Source organism: Puma concolor, chromosome C2 (genome assembly GCF_028749965.1).
Source record: "Puma concolor isolate L17-30 chromosome C2, mPumCon1.1.hap2, whole genome shotgun sequence".
Classification (NCBI taxonomy): domain Eukaryota; kingdom Metazoa; phylum Chordata; class Mammalia; order Carnivora; family Felidae; genus Puma; species Puma concolor.
In genome coordinates, this window is record NC_141675.1 from 134880069 (window position 1) to 134898371 (window position 18303).

General features: G+C 34.8%; 1 protein-coding gene across 1 annotated transcript in view; it reads right to left on the minus strand.

The window, feature by feature from the left end:
* Positions 1-3535, minus strand: part of TMPRSS15 (transmembrane serine protease 15) — a 126553-nt gene extending 123018 nt beyond the window's left edge. The window contains exons 1-3 of the mRNA XM_086676348.1: positions 3391-3535; positions 719-849; positions 338-405 (exon numbers count right to left, since the gene is read on the minus strand). Of these exons, the coding sequence (XP_086532474.1) occupies positions 338-405; positions 719-849; positions 3391-3535 (344 nt within the window). The remainder of the gene's footprint in view (positions 1-337; positions 406-718; positions 850-3390) is intronic.
* Between the last annotated feature and the right edge of the window lie 14768 nt (positions 3536-18303).

Consider the following 18303-nt stretch of genomic DNA (forward strand, 5'->3'; position numbering starts at 1 on the left):
TTCAGAGCAAATGAAACACTCTGTGTGCATTTGCATACATTCAACCTCAGCCCTATCCATGTGTTTTTGAAAGATTTTACTCAGGAGAGAGAAACATGTTGACTTAAGATAAATTATCCAGCGTTATTATTTGCTACTAATATGAAAGTTTATGCTATGCCACTTTCCTCATAAAATCCTTAGAAAAATGTTGAAAATTTTAAGTGTTCCTTTTTCTCTTGACAGTGGGTCACCCTGTTTTACATTTACCAAATATTAGTAAAAAATAAAATAAAATCACTATTTTGTGATTCTGGGCCTTCTTTCTAACAGTAGAAAATTTTTGAGCTGTACTTACTCAAATCTTAAAATTCTTGAGTTTTTATATTCATTTTTCAGATTACTTGATTGAAAGACATCATCTATCTAAAAAAAAAGTTTAAAAAACAGTGTATTTAAGATTTAAACTTTTATAAAACATTTTAAACAAATTGATGTTTTTTTTTCTGTTTAGAATTGGATCATAGGCCGTTTTCTTCTCTGTGGTGATAGGACTCATATACTTAAGAATTCTGGGCACATTTATTTACTACATGTATAATAAAGACATTTATTACATTTATTTACTAATTTTCTCAAAGTAAGAAAATGGGATCTATGTATTTTTTGGCAAGTAGTTAGTGAAACTATGTTTTGAAATTTTAAATCAGCTGGAAAAAAAAAAAAGACAGTCTCCTACCATTTGCTGAAGGTCAAAAGCAAGAATTTTGAAATCCGCTGAGAGTTTGTCTTGCAAATTAGGATTATACATGGCTCCAGCTGTTATTTTCAATGTCCCTCTGGCTTTGTGACTTTTTCCAAACACTGCATCTAAATGAATTAATAAGAAATAAAACACTAACAATATGAGTCATGAATAAGAGAGAATATGCACATTCCTGTTGATACTTAGACCTAAAGTTCATGCTTCCTGTGTTGGAGTGGTGGTTCTTGCTTTTTCTTTGCAGACTTCATGTTCCATAATTAGGTGCTTTTTTTTTTTTTAAGCTATATGGTTGTTTTACAAGATTAAAAATAAACTTCTTTATCCTACCATTTTTTTCCTTTTCTTTGAAATCTAACCCACAGTCTAAGCTCCAAGTGTTATTTTATTTTATTTTATTTTTTTACTACTGAGATTCCTGTTGGAAGATAAGGGATAAACTTCCACCAATTTGGAGAACTGATCCAGGGACTCATGGTGAGAAATGGACCATTAAAAGTTTTAGAAGTTTGTAGTTGCTTTCAGATACTTCTTGAACACCCAGCATCCAGGGACACTGTTGGTTTTCTACATGCGGATTGCTGTGAAGATTTCAGTGTATGTGTTACTTTGAAAGATAGATGTGAAACTATTTTTTTTATTCTAGTAATTATAAAGTTGGCATGTATGACCTTTTGCCATTAAATGGTGACTGTTTTTATTGGAAAAGTTGTTGAGAATGCTGCAGGAAATATATTATCCCATATAATAAAAAATGTAAGTGGAAAGGTAATAAATTGAATATAAACATGGGTAATAAAATGCACCATCAAGTTTTGCATAATCCCTTTACCAGAATATCTTTTTTGACATATGTTTAAATTAAAATGAGACACTTCAACTGAAACACAATGATGAAATCATTAGTAAATATGGTAATAATGATATATAATTCTTACATTACGGTATAAGAAGATGTTAGTTCTCCTTTTCCCAGATGGGGAAATTGGGGCTAAGATTCATTGTGAACACTTCCCAAGGTGATAATGACACAGATGACAGATCTGGAATTTGGACACTGACTGACATACTTTAGAACCCGGGATCTGTCATACATTGACACCAAACTTCCCAGACCAGAAAGAACATTAGAAACAATTTAAACAATAAAGTTGCATAAAGTTCAGTCTAAACAGTTATCATTGCATAATTGGTGGAATATATTATCATTTATGCTATTTCATTTGTTTTTAAAAACTCAAAATTACATTTAGACTTGCATATTTAAATGTGAAATACAAAGAAAGACTGAGGAACTGTCCTGCACTGGAGGAGACTGAGGGAACAGGATAACTGTTCCTGTGTAGAAATCTGGTTTGAATCCTGAGCAGGTAAAGGACATTAGTGGGAAAACTGGCAAAATCTGAATAAAAATGTGTGGTTCAGTCAATAATATTGTACCAATGTTAATTTCTTGGTTGTAGCAATTGTACTACGGATATACAAGATACTGACATTAGGTGAAGGTAGGCGAACGTTATATAAGAACCTACAATTTTTGCAATCTTTTTGTAAGTCTAAAATGATTTTTAATAAAAAGTAAAGCAATGCATTAAAAGTAGCATGGCTTTGTCCTCTAATATTCTATTTTAGATGTAACTCAACTCCTTTTTTATATTCAGTTATTCTATTAAATCGCATTAACATTTATAAATATTTATTTTTGTTTTGCTTGTAAAATAACTTTTGTAACTTCATTGAACATTAAGATTCCAATGGACTCTTAAATGATTACACGTTGTTCCTGTTACTTTTAGCGTTTAATTAAGACCAGAGCAGATGCTTTTCTAAAAGTCTAAGTGAACCTCTGTATAAAATATCCCAAATTTTCTTTTTCTTCTAAATACATCCCTTGTATACAGTATTTAAATGGAATTATATTGGACTTATTTTTTAAAACTATAAAGTACTGATACAAGTTTAAACAAATTACTTAACTTTCTTTGTCTCTGATTTCTCACCTCTAAAATAAGGGTAACAATAACAACTAAATCATAGATTTGTTGTAGAAAGAGAATATATTTGAAGATCTTTGAAAAGTTGATGATATAGATAATTTAGGTGTAAATAATAGTTACCTTTCTTTATTTCTGTTTATTAAAAATTGCTATTCAGGCAGTTTGAGACCTAAGTCTACAATTATATCTAAGTTCCCTTGTATTCTTGTAGTGCAAAGTCTACAATTATATCTAAGTTCCCTTGTATTCTTATTGTTGGACTAATAAGAAAATGAAACTGTTATTCCCTAGAAATAAATAATATATTTCCTTTAACCTTGCCTACTTACTGACTTGAATAGTCAACAACATTTTAATATATTTATGATTTAAATTCCATCAGAAGAAATCTGGGCTATGAAACTTAGTTACATGTTAAAACTAAAAAAACAAAAACAAAAACTTACTTAACATCTTTTATTTTAAAAAGCTTAGTTTCATGCTTGAATTCTGAATTAAATTCCAAACTTGATACCGAAAGCATCTGAATGCGACATAGGTGTCTTGTCATGAGAGCACAGAAATGGAGAAGACATCCTGGTGGGATAACTGAGATTAACCTGGGCACATTCATCAGAGAGTCTCTTCCTAAACCAAAGCCACAGGGCTTACCTCTTTCTGATCCCTCGATTGCCAGCCAGGACACTGCAAATAATCCAGCACAGAGTGCCACCAGTAAGGCAAAGAGAGCTGCAAACAGGACCTCATAGGTGCTGAGAGAATGGTGCCTTGAAGGTATACTTCTTTTTGACACCATTTTTGGGTTTTGAAAGTATGCCAGTCTAAGAACTGTGAAAGAACATAGACCCCTGCCCCAACTGAAGAGCAAAACCTCTCAAATTGTCAAAGATTTGTAAAGCAACAACATAGGTCTATCTTACTGTTACTGGCTGGTGTAAATGAGTTGTGCATGACCCTTTAGCAACATTATGCCTCTATACATTGAGTAGCTTAAAAAGGGTGGTTAATCTTTAAGAAGATATTAATGAGTAAAGATACGGCCAGAGTTATAAACGTTAATCACCTGAACAGGCCATTTGTTGAGGTGAATGAAATTAAATGCATGTTGTAAACAAAAAGGACCCTTTATCATTTCCGGAACTATTAGGAAAAATAGGAAATTCATGGCAGGCCAATTAGTAATTAGCCACATGCAGTTGATATTTGTGGTGACTTTCTAACAGATCAACTTTGTACTCTCTGGCTCACGTCCTTATTAAGGCATTTCTACTGTTTTATGTAGGTGTAGGCATTCTGAAAATAACTTTTATGTATAGGTGTATGCTAAGCTCAACACATATATTAATAGGTACATCTCTGTCTCTCTTTCTCCCTCCCTCCCCCCACACACATACATGTTTCTTATTGAAATAATAACACATTTTGTAATCTTTGTTATATTACCCATGTGAAGTTATGCAATGTAAGGTAGTACTGATTTAACTTAAAACAAAGTCTGTTTTAACAAGGCATCACATGGCTATTCTTTATGGCCTTGTGTGGTTACCAATGAATGGGAGTAGCTGCTGAGAGAGAAAAAAACACAAAACATTTGTTTCTATTTTAAGGAAGTATCCTGGGTGGGGAAAACATTGCTCACTTGTCCTGAACTTTATCTTTTTAAACACACTAATTATAACAACAGAACAGGTTAGAGAACAGGTCAACCATAGCTCTTTGCTTTATATGAAATCAAGATGGTTTTCTGCTAATTAAAGAACAGTTTATCACTGACACTTCTACATTTTGAATAAATAATGAGTCTAGAATTAAAAATTAATAAACAAAACCTAAATCTATTCGTAAGTAAACCAGTTTGCCTCCCATTCTGTCAGGTGAAGCTGGCCAGAGATAAGGATGTCCTACGTCAGGTTCAGTGCTTGAGCACTGAGATTGTGGCATATTATAATTGGCTGTAATAAGCATCAACCACTTTTCTTTCTTCTTCTGTACTCTTGAAAGAAGATAATTTTATGTTGCACTCTGAAATTCTTGCTGATAAAAAGTAAGATATAAATAAATACATGTCATGGGATACATTTTTGGTTTTAATTTATCTAAATTAATACTAACTAAATTGTTAAACTCTTTCAAATATGCTGAAGTGAGAGATACTACTGATAGAGTTGGGAGAGGTTCATTTTACTTTTACCCCAGGAGATGATTCTAATAATAGACCAGACCCCTCAATGAAATTGGAGTTTGAAGAGGGACCCATGAATCTGGGGAACCAAGAATTTGGAAGTGAAATTGCTGTTTTCTACATTACAGCTGATGCAGATGCGATTGCTTTTGAGAAATCAGGTAGAACTTTGTTATAGTTCTTTGGACTTTGTTATATAAGAGAAGAGACAAGAGCACAATACGTTCACATGCTCTGCTCCAAGCACAGGGTAAAATAGATTAAATATAAGATTGAATACCAAAAATTATATACTTGGTTTCAGAAATGAAATCGGCATTTATATTACAAATTCTCCTGAAATTATATTCTTTTTTTTTTTTTTTAATTTTTTTTCAACATTTATTTATTTTTGGGACAGAGAGAGACAGAGCATGAACGGGGGAGGGGCAGAGAGAGAGGGAGACACAGAACTGGAAACAGGCTCCAGGCTCTGAGCCATCAGCCCAGAGCCCGACGCGGGGCTCGAACTCACGGACCGCGAGATCGTGACCTGGCTGAAGTCGGACGCTTAACCGACTGCGCCACCCAGGCGCCCCCTGAAATTATATTCTTTAAGTAATTATACTTAATATGTTCACATAAATGAGTGGGAGAATAGCTTTCTTTAAAAGAGAGAATGATTTATGAAGGAAAGACTAAAGTAGAACAAACAGGTTAATGTGAAAAAGAAGAAATCATATGTCTTAAAATTTAAACAATTACTAAAATAAAAATGGAATTTACTGTACAAGATAATAAAACTCATTACAGAGTTATAATAATAAAGAGTGTATGATATTGGTCCAGGAGTAGAAAACATCTTGGTGGGATAGAATAAAGAGCCCACAAACATTCCATTCACATATGGAAACTTCATGGATCAAAAAGATAGTTACTAATAATAGGTGAGGAAAGGATGTCTATTCCATTCAATAAATGATGCTGGGTTGGTTGTTTATCCCTCTCAGGAAAAATAAAATAGACCTGTATCTCACACCATAAAGAAAAATAAATTCCAGGTAGGTTACATATACACAAAAAGTGTAGAAAAAAATTTGAACAAAATATTGAAATATGTCTTTCTGATAATAGGGCACTGAACGAGTTAAAAACAAACAAACAAAAATAATATAAAAACAGGGAGGGGGACAAAACAAAAGAGATTCAAATACGGAGAACAAACAGGGTTGCTGGAGGGGTTGTGGGAGGGGGATGGGCTAAATGGGTAAGGGGCATTAAGGAATCTACTGAAATCATTGCTTCACTATATACTAACTAATTTGGATGTAAATTTTAAAAAATAAAAAATAAAGTAAAAAAAATAAAATAAAATAAAATACTGATACACAGCCAAAAACAACCCCGAGGCTTTTTTTGAAGCAAAAGATATCAAAAACAAAATAAAAATCAAGACACATACTAGATCTTTTCTTTTCTTTTTTTCTTTTTTCTTCTCTTTTCTCTTTCTTTTTTTCTTTTCTTTTCTTTTTTTTTTTTTTTTTTTTTTACTGTGAATGTTTTAGTTTGGCTACAAACAAAACAGAATTGAGGCAAAAATTTTTGTATAAATTTCTCAAATTTATTTGGAGGATTACCAAAGGAAACTCTATGAGAGGAGCTGAAAAATAAAAAGGGGGAAAATAAAGCCAATAAAGGGTCTATAATCAAGCCATTTACTACCATTGACTCAGGAACATAATCTTGCTGTGTACTGTGTGAGACAGTGAGGAAAATTCTCTGACTTATTCCAACTAAAGGGTAATAACTTCTAAGCAGGAAAGAGAGGAGGATAGTGTAGGAATGGAATACCAACCATGAGGGCTTCAATTGTATTTGTATTGTGCTCATTCTCTTAAAATTTTTAAAACAAATTAGTGAACCATTAATGGCAGAGCTAGATGATTAAGAAATATGAGTTCATACTATTCTGCATTTTACCACTGTGTGTGTGTGTGTGTGTGTGTGTGTGTGATTGAAGTTCCTGTGATATTTTCATTTTTATTAAATGCTCATTAAATTTTTGAAACTTTATGTGTAGAACTTCCTACTTTGAGAAATACAGAAGTTACAAAAAAGCTCCCATTAACTTAAGTCTTTGAATATCAATGGGAGAGCAAACATTTATTTTAAATGTACACTTAAAATATTTAACCATAAAGGCTAATGATCTAGATAAGTATAGGTATAATATATTTGGGATGGTGAGTAAGAGAATATATAGCTTTGGATAGGTAAGCATTACTAATACTCTTTTTTTAAAAGTTTATTTATTTATTTTGAGAGAGAAAGAGAACAGCATGTGTGGGGGAGGGAAGAGAGAAGGAGAGAGAGCATCCCAAGCAGGTTCCATGCTGTCAGCACAAAGAAACCCACACAGGGCTTGATCTTACAAACTGTGAGATCATGACCTGAGCTTCAGTCAAGAGTTGGACACCCAACTGACTGAGCCACCTAAGGGCCCCAGCATTACTAATATTCTTAATGATGCTTTCAGTGAGGATATAAAAATTGTGGTCATCTCAGTGATGGGAATGACAGTTTCTGGTTTGGTGAATAATGAAGGAGGAAGAGAGTTGAAGATCATGAGAGATGGCGTAGGTAGGGCCAATGCTGAACATTTGGGGACTTCTATGAGAGGGTTATAATTATCTTTGTCTGGAATGAATGAAAGGATAAAAATAGGACAGCTAAGAAAATTAAACTCTTCTTAATGTTATAGAAGCAAAACGACCAGAAGGTTAAGTTTCATGGTGCACACCATAATCTATGCATTTGCTCAACAAATATGTGATTTTATACCCTGGCTGTCCTAGAGAGCAGTAGTAATTGCAAAAGATCTCTAAAGACTAAGGCCATGAGCACTATAGAAATTTTCTTTCCCTATTCAGCACAATGTAAGAAACTCCTGGCAGCTTTTACCTTTAAATGATTTCCTGTGACTGGGTTGTTATCAAAAAAATTTCTTGAATTAGGTTAAACAAAAAAAATATATAAAACAAAAAAATATATATTGTTCAACAAGAATACTTTTGGAGTTTTTGCAGATAATTTTTGTCTCTGAAAACGTGCCCACATGCCCAGTGTTATAAATCAATTAACACTTAGCTTAGTCCTGTGATTCATGGTTCAAAGGTGACAGAACCTTAAGAAATTCACATTTGCTTCTCTCCAAGACTGCTGTATTTCTTTTCTTTGATTCCCATACAATTTTAATACATTATCCTAATATCTAGTTGATAAGCTTCTTCATATTTTAGGTATTGCAAGAGGACAGCGATCTTCCTTTGTATAAAGTTGGGGGACTCTTTAATAAACGTCTTGGGTTAAAAAAAAAGGATAGGAGGAGTAGGCCTTTAAATATTACTAAATATATTTTCAGTGAGGATCCTTAGGTACTATAATCCCAGAGATTTGTTTGCTGAATATTGTTTTCTACTGTTTTGACAACTTGAAGAAGAAATGTGTCTCAGTATAAAAATGTGGTGGCATCTTGTTTTTCTCTCAGAAGCTTGTAGCTGTTTTTCTGCTTTCTCTAGCCCTGGGTATTGAACTAGTCCTCTTTTACGACAGTTCCATTCATCTTTTGTTTACATGTATGTCATCACCAACCAGCTGTTTGTTTGCTTGTTTTTGTTTTTGTATTTTTTTTTTTTTTTAGAAGGGCAGGCTGATAGGTTCTATATTCCCTGAGTTCCTTTGTATATGACAAACCTTTATCTTTTCTTTTATACTTGACTGATACTTTTCTAGGGATAATATGCTTGGGCAAATGACTAGCTTATTTTTGTCTTGGATTTCTGAAGATATTTTTCTTATATTGTTTTTCTAACACAGAACATAGTTATGGAAATGTCTAAAGCTAACCCTGTAACTTACTTTTGTATGTGACATGTTTTACATTTACATGAATACTTACAGAATTATTTTTTCATACCTGAGGTTCAATGGAGAATCAGTTGGCGTTGATTATTCTGAATGGGGTTTTCTTGGAATGTGTGTATATACCTTTGCCAGTTTCCCCTTCACCTAAAAATTAACATCCTTTATTAAAGGTTTGAAACAATTTTTTGGTTCAATTTACCAGATGTCTTACTAGGGTTGGGGTCTAATTGTCTTGAATTCTCTTTTCATTCCTTTATACCTATACTTTTCTCCTAATTGTTACAGTACCTATAACTCCCTTACACATTTTAATTATATGCAATATTCAACTCTGTGTTTTCTGTCCTCTGCTGCTTCTAATTTATTGTTTCTTTGTGTAATATTGTTGATTCAGATTGCTATTGGTTTTCTTAATTATAATCTTTCTCTTTTAATCTAATTCTGTGTTTTATTATGTTGTTGGAGTTTTTAGTGTCTTGACTTATTTTCATATTAACTTATTCTATAATAAATAGTGCAAATAGAAACCTTTCCTTTGGCTGAATTTGATTCCAGATTCATTTTTTGGCAATATTTTACATACTATCCTCTCCCTTCTCCCTTTCTTCCTTCTGTGGTATATTTACATGGCCACCATACTATTTCTTCTTATTTGGTTCATGCGTCATTTAGACAGCCCTGCTCTTTTCCATGGTTCCCCCAGAGAGTGGGTGAATTCTCCTTGTGTTTGTATGAGCTACAGTTTGAGGTATGCATACTATAGTCTTTTCCTTTTTTTTTTTTTTTTTTTTTTTCTTCAAACTGAGGGCTTAGGGGAGGCTCGTGAGGAAGGAGCCTAAGCTCTGGCAGCCTTCCTGTGGTGACTCACATCCCTTTCTCTCCCTGCAATTTTGTTAAACACTTTGTACTAAGGTCCCTATGCAGTAATGTGGGATTTATTGTGTGGGCGAATGTGTAATGTGTGGGATGTTTCTGTGCTGCACAATATTCCCCGCAAGTAGGTGAGTAGCCTTGAGAAATCACAAGCCCTTGTGGTTTCCTCTCATCTCCACTGAGCTGGCCACTAGGAGTTGCTAGTCCTGAGATATTTTCTCATGCTGTCTACTGACCAGTCTGACCTGCTTTCCTGCAAACTGCAAGGTATTAATAAAAATTAGAACTTATTCGAGTTTTTTTTCAGCAATACTGATGGAAAGAAGAGGTTTGTAGGCGAATGATAAGAAAAAAGAACCATGTTGAGCCTCTTAATATTCTTGTTATTGGACAAAGTTTATGCTATGAACTTGTTTGTTGTTTTGCTTTGCTTTTGGGGGGGGCTGCTAGTTTGTTTTTGACTAGCTCATAATTAGTTTATAACTCATTTTATTAGATTCTAGAGAAGGAAGTTTTAAGCTTCAGCTCTACTTCAGACTTGATGCAAAAGTCCATCTAATGTAATTTTTTTATATTGAAGTATGTTTGACACAATCCTGCATGAATTTCAGATGCACAACATAGTGATTCCACACATCTGATGTGATTTCTGTCTTAGAGAAGATATCAATTTTACTCAGCTAACACGATACCTAAAACATTAATTCAGATGTTATCTCAAAGCTTTTTGGCTCTGGGAGGTCTGAGTTAGACAATAGTTAGACAATTGTTCATTTATGTACAATACTTTCAGGTTAATGCTATTTTTTAAAACGTTTTATTTATTGATTTTAGAGAAAGACAGAGAGAGAGAGAGCAGGGGAGGGGCAGAGAGAGAGAGAGGGAGAGGGAGAATCCCAAGCAGGTTCTGAGCTGTCAGCATGGAGCCCAATGTGAGGCTCGAAATCACAGTGAGATGGTGACCTGAGCTGAAACCAAGAGTCAGATGCTTAACTGACTGAGTCACCCAGGCGCCCCCAACTGAGTACTATTCCAAAGAAAGATACATAAAAACTGAACACAAATGGATTGTAAATCTGTTTAATTAATAGTAATCTCTCACATCGTTTAACAGTCCTGTCATGTAGGAACTGGAGTACTCCACTACTTGCAAATTGATAGTAAAGAGCGAGCTTAAAGATGTCACATTCTGGAATATTCTGTTTAAAATGGCAAAACTGCACTCCTTCAATTGGGAAAAAAAATATGTTTGCCATTCAGAGGTGGTTGTGGCATGATGTTGTGGACACAGCATTAGATGTGTAGACAGTGGACCCACCTTTGTGTACAGGTACTGGCCCTCACTCCACAACCGTGGGCATTTCACTAATGCTTTCTCTGAGCTTCAGTTTTCTCATCTGCAGAACGAAATTACCGATCTTAAAATCACTTTCATTTCTAAAATTTCGTGACTTGATGATTTTTATGGTCCATTCCTACCTGTAAGGATTTATGTCTCTTCACATTAAAAAGCCTTTCTTTCCCAGATTCCTTTCAGAGATTCACCTAAAAATCACCCATGTGAGACAATGTCCTTTAAAAAATTTTCCTAAGATCTTTTCCTCCCTTCATACCTCCCCCTGACCTTCAATTGTCATTGCAGCTTCTTTTTATCCTTCTCTTGTCTGACTACAGGAGCCCATATTTACTTCCCCCTTGCTAATGCAAATTCTGTTTCATTCTTTCTTCCTGCTCCCCATGCAGCTTCTTACCTTGTCATATGAAAGCCACTCTCACCAAGCAGATCTCCCTAATCTACTTTTGTCTGTAAAGTGGATTATGAAACTTTTGAATAAAAGGTATTATGCCAGAACATGCTGAACTGTATAGCACTGAACTGTTCCAAGGGAGGGAACTCTATTCATGGTAGTGTTCAAAAATAGACTGTATTTCAGGAAAGAAAAATGAACTAGGCTGGGAGAGATAGGCTTTTCCTGGTAGGGGTTACCACACTTTTTATAGCATCTTAGTTGGTTAGTAGGGAGCTTTGAAAAAATATCAGCATGTTCTTCCTTATCAGCTGCTAGTTTAGGTCATTTTCAGAGCACCCCCCTTAAATATCCAGAATCCTAACCAATTCACCGCCCCATGATTTTACATTGTTGTGCCAGCCACATCTGTAGCTTAGGCAGGCTTTATCTTCTCACCGTGTTACTTTTTAACTTAATCATCTTAGTGCCTGGAGGTCAAAAGAATTTTTTGATATTGAAAGAGAGTCAGCTTACTTGTCAAATTTTCTCGGTGCTTTTTAATCTAATTGCCCTGCTATCATCACCGAAGTATTAGATCGGCTTTACTTTTTTCCATAGAATAAGTTTTCCACATCAACTTGCTAAGTTTTCATTGTCTTGTTGTTACAACAGTTCCAGAAGCTCATCTTCTTTTCTTTTCTAACTGAAAGAATAAAGATAAGATCCAATTAGGACATTATCTAGTTAAGGAAACTGAAGTTTCCTGGCCTGATTTGGGCCTCAAAGTTCTCAAGTACAATCTTGCATTTCATTTTTATGACTCTGCCTTTTTGTATCACCCAAATAAATCCTTTGGGTATTTTTTTTTTTTTTTTTACTGAGGATATGCAGAAGTTCTTTATATGAATGTTATTTGCCTCTTTCTTATTATTAAGAGTGTCAGTTCCTAGATGAAAGTGGCCAAGTATTTGGGGAGCTTTTGCTTAAGTAAAGCATTGCACCTACAATTCTGTATTTGATGAATGTTTCTTGCTTCTGCAGCTAAGAGTTAGGACTATTAATATTAAAAAGATAATAATTCACAGCAACTAGGAATATAGCTTTATTGTTAAGTTATTAGTGAAGGATGATAAAGTCAATGGCAGAGGCATGAATTTGGTGAAGTTGGTTAGACAGAAGGAATTAAACATGACCAATTTATGGTATGTTCGAATTTTTACATTAGATCCTTGGAGAGAGTGTGTAAAACTAAGAGAAGTTTTGTATAAACATAACCCTTCCCTGTTTTCATTCTCTCCTTCCCCTTTTAGTGATGAAATTCACGGAGTTTCATCTTGGGCCACCAGCAACCGCTGCTCCTTTTCATTCTTCTTTCAGTTTATTGGCCATGTGATTAAAATCAAGAGGATGGGCTATGGCAGAAAGTGATATGTGTAATTCCTGGATCATCTCCCTGAGGAGCCTTGCTGGAATTTTCTTCTTTCCTCCTGAAGGCTATAAAATGGGGAAAAGTAGCAGTGTTGGAAGCTACTTGCTGGGAATGGCACAGTCAAGCCACAGGTCCTGACCCTTTGTATCTGCACTATTATGTCAGAGGAAAACAAACATCTGTTTTATTTAATTGACTTACTACTTCCTTACCTTGCTTTTACAGTAAACCCTAACTACGGGTTTTGGAGTTCAAATAGGAGGAGTTCAAATAGAATTCATGATGCACTTTAAAAAAAGTTAAAAGTCATTTCTCTAGAAAGTACTTAATTAGTTGAAGGCAGAAATTCTTTAATTATAATATTTTAATGATGTTTTTCTTTTCCATGAATAAGCATGCCAGTGTAAGAATGTACTAGTTATGAACTTAATAGATTGCCATAGAATGTTAATTAATCTATAATGTAGACTGATGAATGGATAAAGAAGATGTGGTACACACACACACACACACACACACACACACACACACACACACAATGGAATATTGCTCAGCCATTAAGAATGAAATCTTGCCATAAGCAATGACATGGATGGAACCAGAGTGTTTTATGCCAAGCGAGAAGTCAGTCAGAGAAAGACAGATACCATATGATTTCACTCATATGTGGAATTTAAGAAACAAAACAGATGAACAAAGGGGAAAGGAAGGAAAAATAAAATAAGATAAAGCCAGAGAGGGAGACAAACCATATGAGACTCTTAATTATAGAGAACAAACTGAGGGTTGCTGGAGGGGAGGTGGGTGGGGAGATGGACTAAATGGGTGATGGGCTTTAAGGAGTGTACTTGTTGGGATGAGCACTGGGTGTTATATGTAAGTGATGAATCACTGGGTTCTACTCCTGAAACCAGTATTATACTATATGTTAACTAAATTGAATTTAAATAAAATCTTAGAAGAAAAAAAAGCTATAATGTCTATTTGTTTTTTTCTTAGTTTCTTTTAGAATTGTCCTAATCCTTATAATTTTAAAGTATTTATAGTCCTTTGTAACCTTTCACTTTCCAGAATATTCTATATTAGAATTTAGTTATCCTAAAGAGCTTTTGGACAGTTGAAATGTGTGTACTTACCGTTAATATAAGTGATTTGTTTTAAGAGGACAGTATGCCATCTCCCGGTTTGCAATAGTATCCCTGGCTCTCTGTGATTTGTCTATATCATTGACAAAGCAGAGATGATATTGGTTGTTTCACTAAGTGAATATTTATCCAACATGTGAAGTCCTTTGATAAAGTGACAAACTATAGTGTATTCTAAAGCATTAAAAACATGTCTTTCTCTTGCTTTTGGCTTTAAAACGTCTAGAGCTTTTGACTTTATCTCTTGTCATTGAACATGATAAGCTTAGTCATTCAAGAATATATACATTTCATCGTGTAGCCGTGCTGACAATACTGACTCCATCTTTGTCTCTCCATCTTGCTCGTGTTCACTCAATGACCTCTCTTGGGGCTATGTGTTCTGAGTCCCTTGGAGATTTTAATAAACGTAACTTAGAAATGCTGGCCAAGGCTGGAACAGGGGGAGGCTTGCCTTGAGCTCTCATGAATCTGTGGGAAAGAACACAGTCTTTCCCCTTCCTGATGAACAGGTTGGGCGACAAGATCTAATGAAAGATTAGTTCTCAATTATCCTTTGAGGTATGCGTGAATCTTGATCTCACTACAGTGTCCTTCTGTATGTCCCCTCACTCTGTAAAATCTGTCGACTGAGGTCAGGACTTTGTGGAGAATATCTATGCAGCTGCTTGGATCATCACCTGCCTAATCTTCCCTCTCAGTGAGTTAGCCTGACTAAAACTCTGTGTATGGAGTCACCTGTATGGAGCCACCTGCTTTGTTGTCTGGTCTCAAAGTACTTTATCAGTTTGGGGGATAGTCTACTGTTCCCCACCCCACCTTCTAACACATATGCTTCTAACCCCTTAGATATACTTATCTATTGGGAACAAATTTTCTGTACTTGTTATGTTGTTTTAATGAGGTTTTAAGACATTCACTCTGAAGACAAAAGCTTTTCATATCAGGTTGATTTGAAAGAAACCAAGCCAATCAACACTCTTAAGAAAATGGTAAAATGACCACATCAGTTTACATTTTGGTTGATTATAAGATTGATGTTTATGTGTGAAGTAGCCATTTTAACTTAGAGTGAACATAGAGCAAACAGTAATCAAAAAGAAATCACATCGATTATAACATTTCAGCCAAATTTTATATAAAACACTTCAAAAAATAATATCAAGATTTTTTTGTCATTTTGGTTTTAAATTTTTTACCTTTTCTCACCAAAAAATATGTTATTAAAAATTCAATCCAAAAGTCTACACTTTGTGAAGGTAAGAAGGCAATGACAAACCATTCCATCATTTTACATAATCCTACTCTTCTCTCCCTTATGTAAAAAGTCCTGCCAAAGAAAATAAGCAGGTTCAGTGAAAGCTAGACTGAGATCTCTGGAAATAAAGAAAAAACAGAGATATTATGGAGAGATCCCAGAACCTTATATAATTTAAATGTGTAATTAAAGCATGCAATTAAAGTAGCCAATAAATTTCTTTTCAGTGGCAGGAGTTTACCAATTATTTTTTAAAACATTTTAAGATTCTTACTACATGAGCTAGTATCTATGCTGAACAGGGTTTGGTGTGTTCACAATTCAATTACATTCAAGCTCAATAACCCTGTAAAAAAATAGAGCCTAAGCCCTTCAGATGTCTATATCCTTTGATTTTTCTTATCCAGAAAATAAAATGAACTCTTCAGTGAAATGATCCAAATAGATTGTCAGGAACTAATCTTGCTCAATGTGAATTGATCCAAATTAGAGAAATAATTAGGAGAATGCTGTTATATGCACATATATAAGCAGCTCTATGTATCAGTCAGAACTTCAGCCTGTGCCCCCATAAACACACACATGTGCATATACTCACATGTATAGGCATACACAGAAGCACATACACACATGTACACACATGTTCAGAATTATATACACATTCACACAAAAACAAATACACATATATTTACACACACTTAATTGGAATATAATTGTCAAAAATGCTATACCCATTTCACATGGAATTTTTTAGAAAAATTTAAGGAACTTACCTGTTCTTGGCTGAATTGCTGACAGATGTTGACTTTGCCTAGCAATGTCATTAAAACAGCCAGTTTGCATCCTGGTCTCTTTTTTCAGCTAGAAGGTAACTAAGTGTGTTACTCATTTGTTTTCTTGGTCATGACCAATCAACACAAGAGAAATGATACCTTTTCTCCCTCTCTCCCAAACACACCCACCCCTCTGGTTTCATTTCATCTGTTAATTTACACTTCATACTTGCTGGAAGACCATATTCAAAATAGAGGATCTAAGGGTTCCCTGCTTCTGTGGATTATACATAAGGGAGTTAAGTGCTTTATTCTGAAAAGTGTCCTGTGGTCTTTTCTGCATCTCTTGTCATTTTTATCTGCTGTAGTTGTGGTAACCTGAAGTGCGAATATCATTTTGAGCAAGGGCTATTAAGATTTTATAGGTAGGTACACATAGGTAGAGGTGACAGTAGTCACATATTTGTGAGAGTGGAATTATCCACTTGTACACATCTGCTGGCTGGGCTATAACTTAAATCTGAGTCAACCTAACTTAAATCTGAGTCAACCAACCTTCCTGAGTCCCCAACCTTTGGGGCCAGCTATCTGGGCCTTGCTGACACAGGGAACATGGCATCTCTCCAATCATCTCTCATCCTCCCATTTCTGCCCATTCATCTTTTTGATGTGATCAATGTATCATTTTGCTCCATAATCTACTAACTCTAAAATGGTATAGCTGCTACTTATGGCTGTTTTCTTAGTCCACAAGAGAGAATATTCCCATTTAAGTACTTTAGAATGGTTTTGACCCATCTCTTTTAACAGAAAACTGTTAAAATTGGAGCCACAGGGAAGGAAGATGTCATGAATATGGGCTGTTTGCTGAACGTTTGCTGCAAGTGTTAGATCCATGCAAAAGCACCAGAATTCATACCATTTGTAGATTGTATCATTTAAAAGTAGTATTTCTACTACCCTGGTAGAAAAAGTATCCTTCTCTGCTCCACTGACATCAAGGTTGACCATGACCCTTGGAGTGTTCCTCCCTGCAGGTGGAAAATACATCCTGACATTTTATGTGATTTTCTTGATTAATGAAATGTGAGTAAAAGTAACTCATTTTTCTTCCCTTTACAATGGGAACAGCCATCTCCCAGATAGGGCTGTTCTGTCAAATTGGGTCACAAAACGAAGATAACGTGAAGCAGAATCACAGCTGAACAACAGCGGGTATGCAATATGGGCAAGAAATAGACATTTGTGTTGTGTGCCTCTGAGACTTGAGAGTCATTTTCTAATGGAGCATAACCTAGCCTATTGTGACTGGTATTGTAACATTGGGGGTACATATATGCAAATGGGGGAATGTTCTTTTCTAACCACCAGAAGTCAAAATCTAATGTTCTCTTTTTGATTTTGTTAATTTTACCTTAAACAACTTACTGAATTCTCCAAGTGTTAGTTTCTGCATTTATACAATGAATGGTTTGGACAAGACAATGCTAGTCAGCTTTAACATTGCTGCATCTATGATTAGAATAGCACTAAGTAGCATTACTAAAGTCATTATTTGTCTAATTTCAGCCCGCTACAACAGAATACCACAGAGTGGGTGGTTTATAAACAACAGAAATTATTTTTTCCATTTCTGGAGTCTGAAGTCTGAGATCAGGCTGTCAGCATGATTTGGTAATGGCTAGGGATCTCTTTCAGGTTGCAGACAGCCATTTTGTCATTGTATCTTCACATGGTACAAGAATAAAAAGAGGTCTCTGTGGTCTCTTTTGTAGGAACACTAAACCCATGTGTGAGGGCTTCACCTAATGAATGATCTAATCATCTCCCAAAGGCTCCACCTCCACATGATATTGGGGGGTAGGATTTTCACATATGAATTTTGGAGGGGACACAGTCCTTAATGCCATTATCCAGCTTTACTGGAATTTCTTTTTTCTTTATTTCTTTCTTAGGGAGCTGGGAGGTATTTTGTGTTTGTATAGAATACAAATTGAATTGAATTTGTTATTTCTATGTGGTTAACAAAATGTCTTCAACATTTGGAAGGTATAATAAAAATTTATGGGTTTTAGTGGGGGTCAAATTAATCACTATCAGTACCTTGCAGGTGATAAAACCTATACATTACTTAAAACAATTTGCAGTGTGATTTAGTGATAATTGTTATTCTTAATGATATCATACTATATCAAGATGCATAACATGTAACAAGCATTTTTCATCTTGCTACTGAATGAAATAAGCTTTTGATCTTTAATTTCCTAAGTA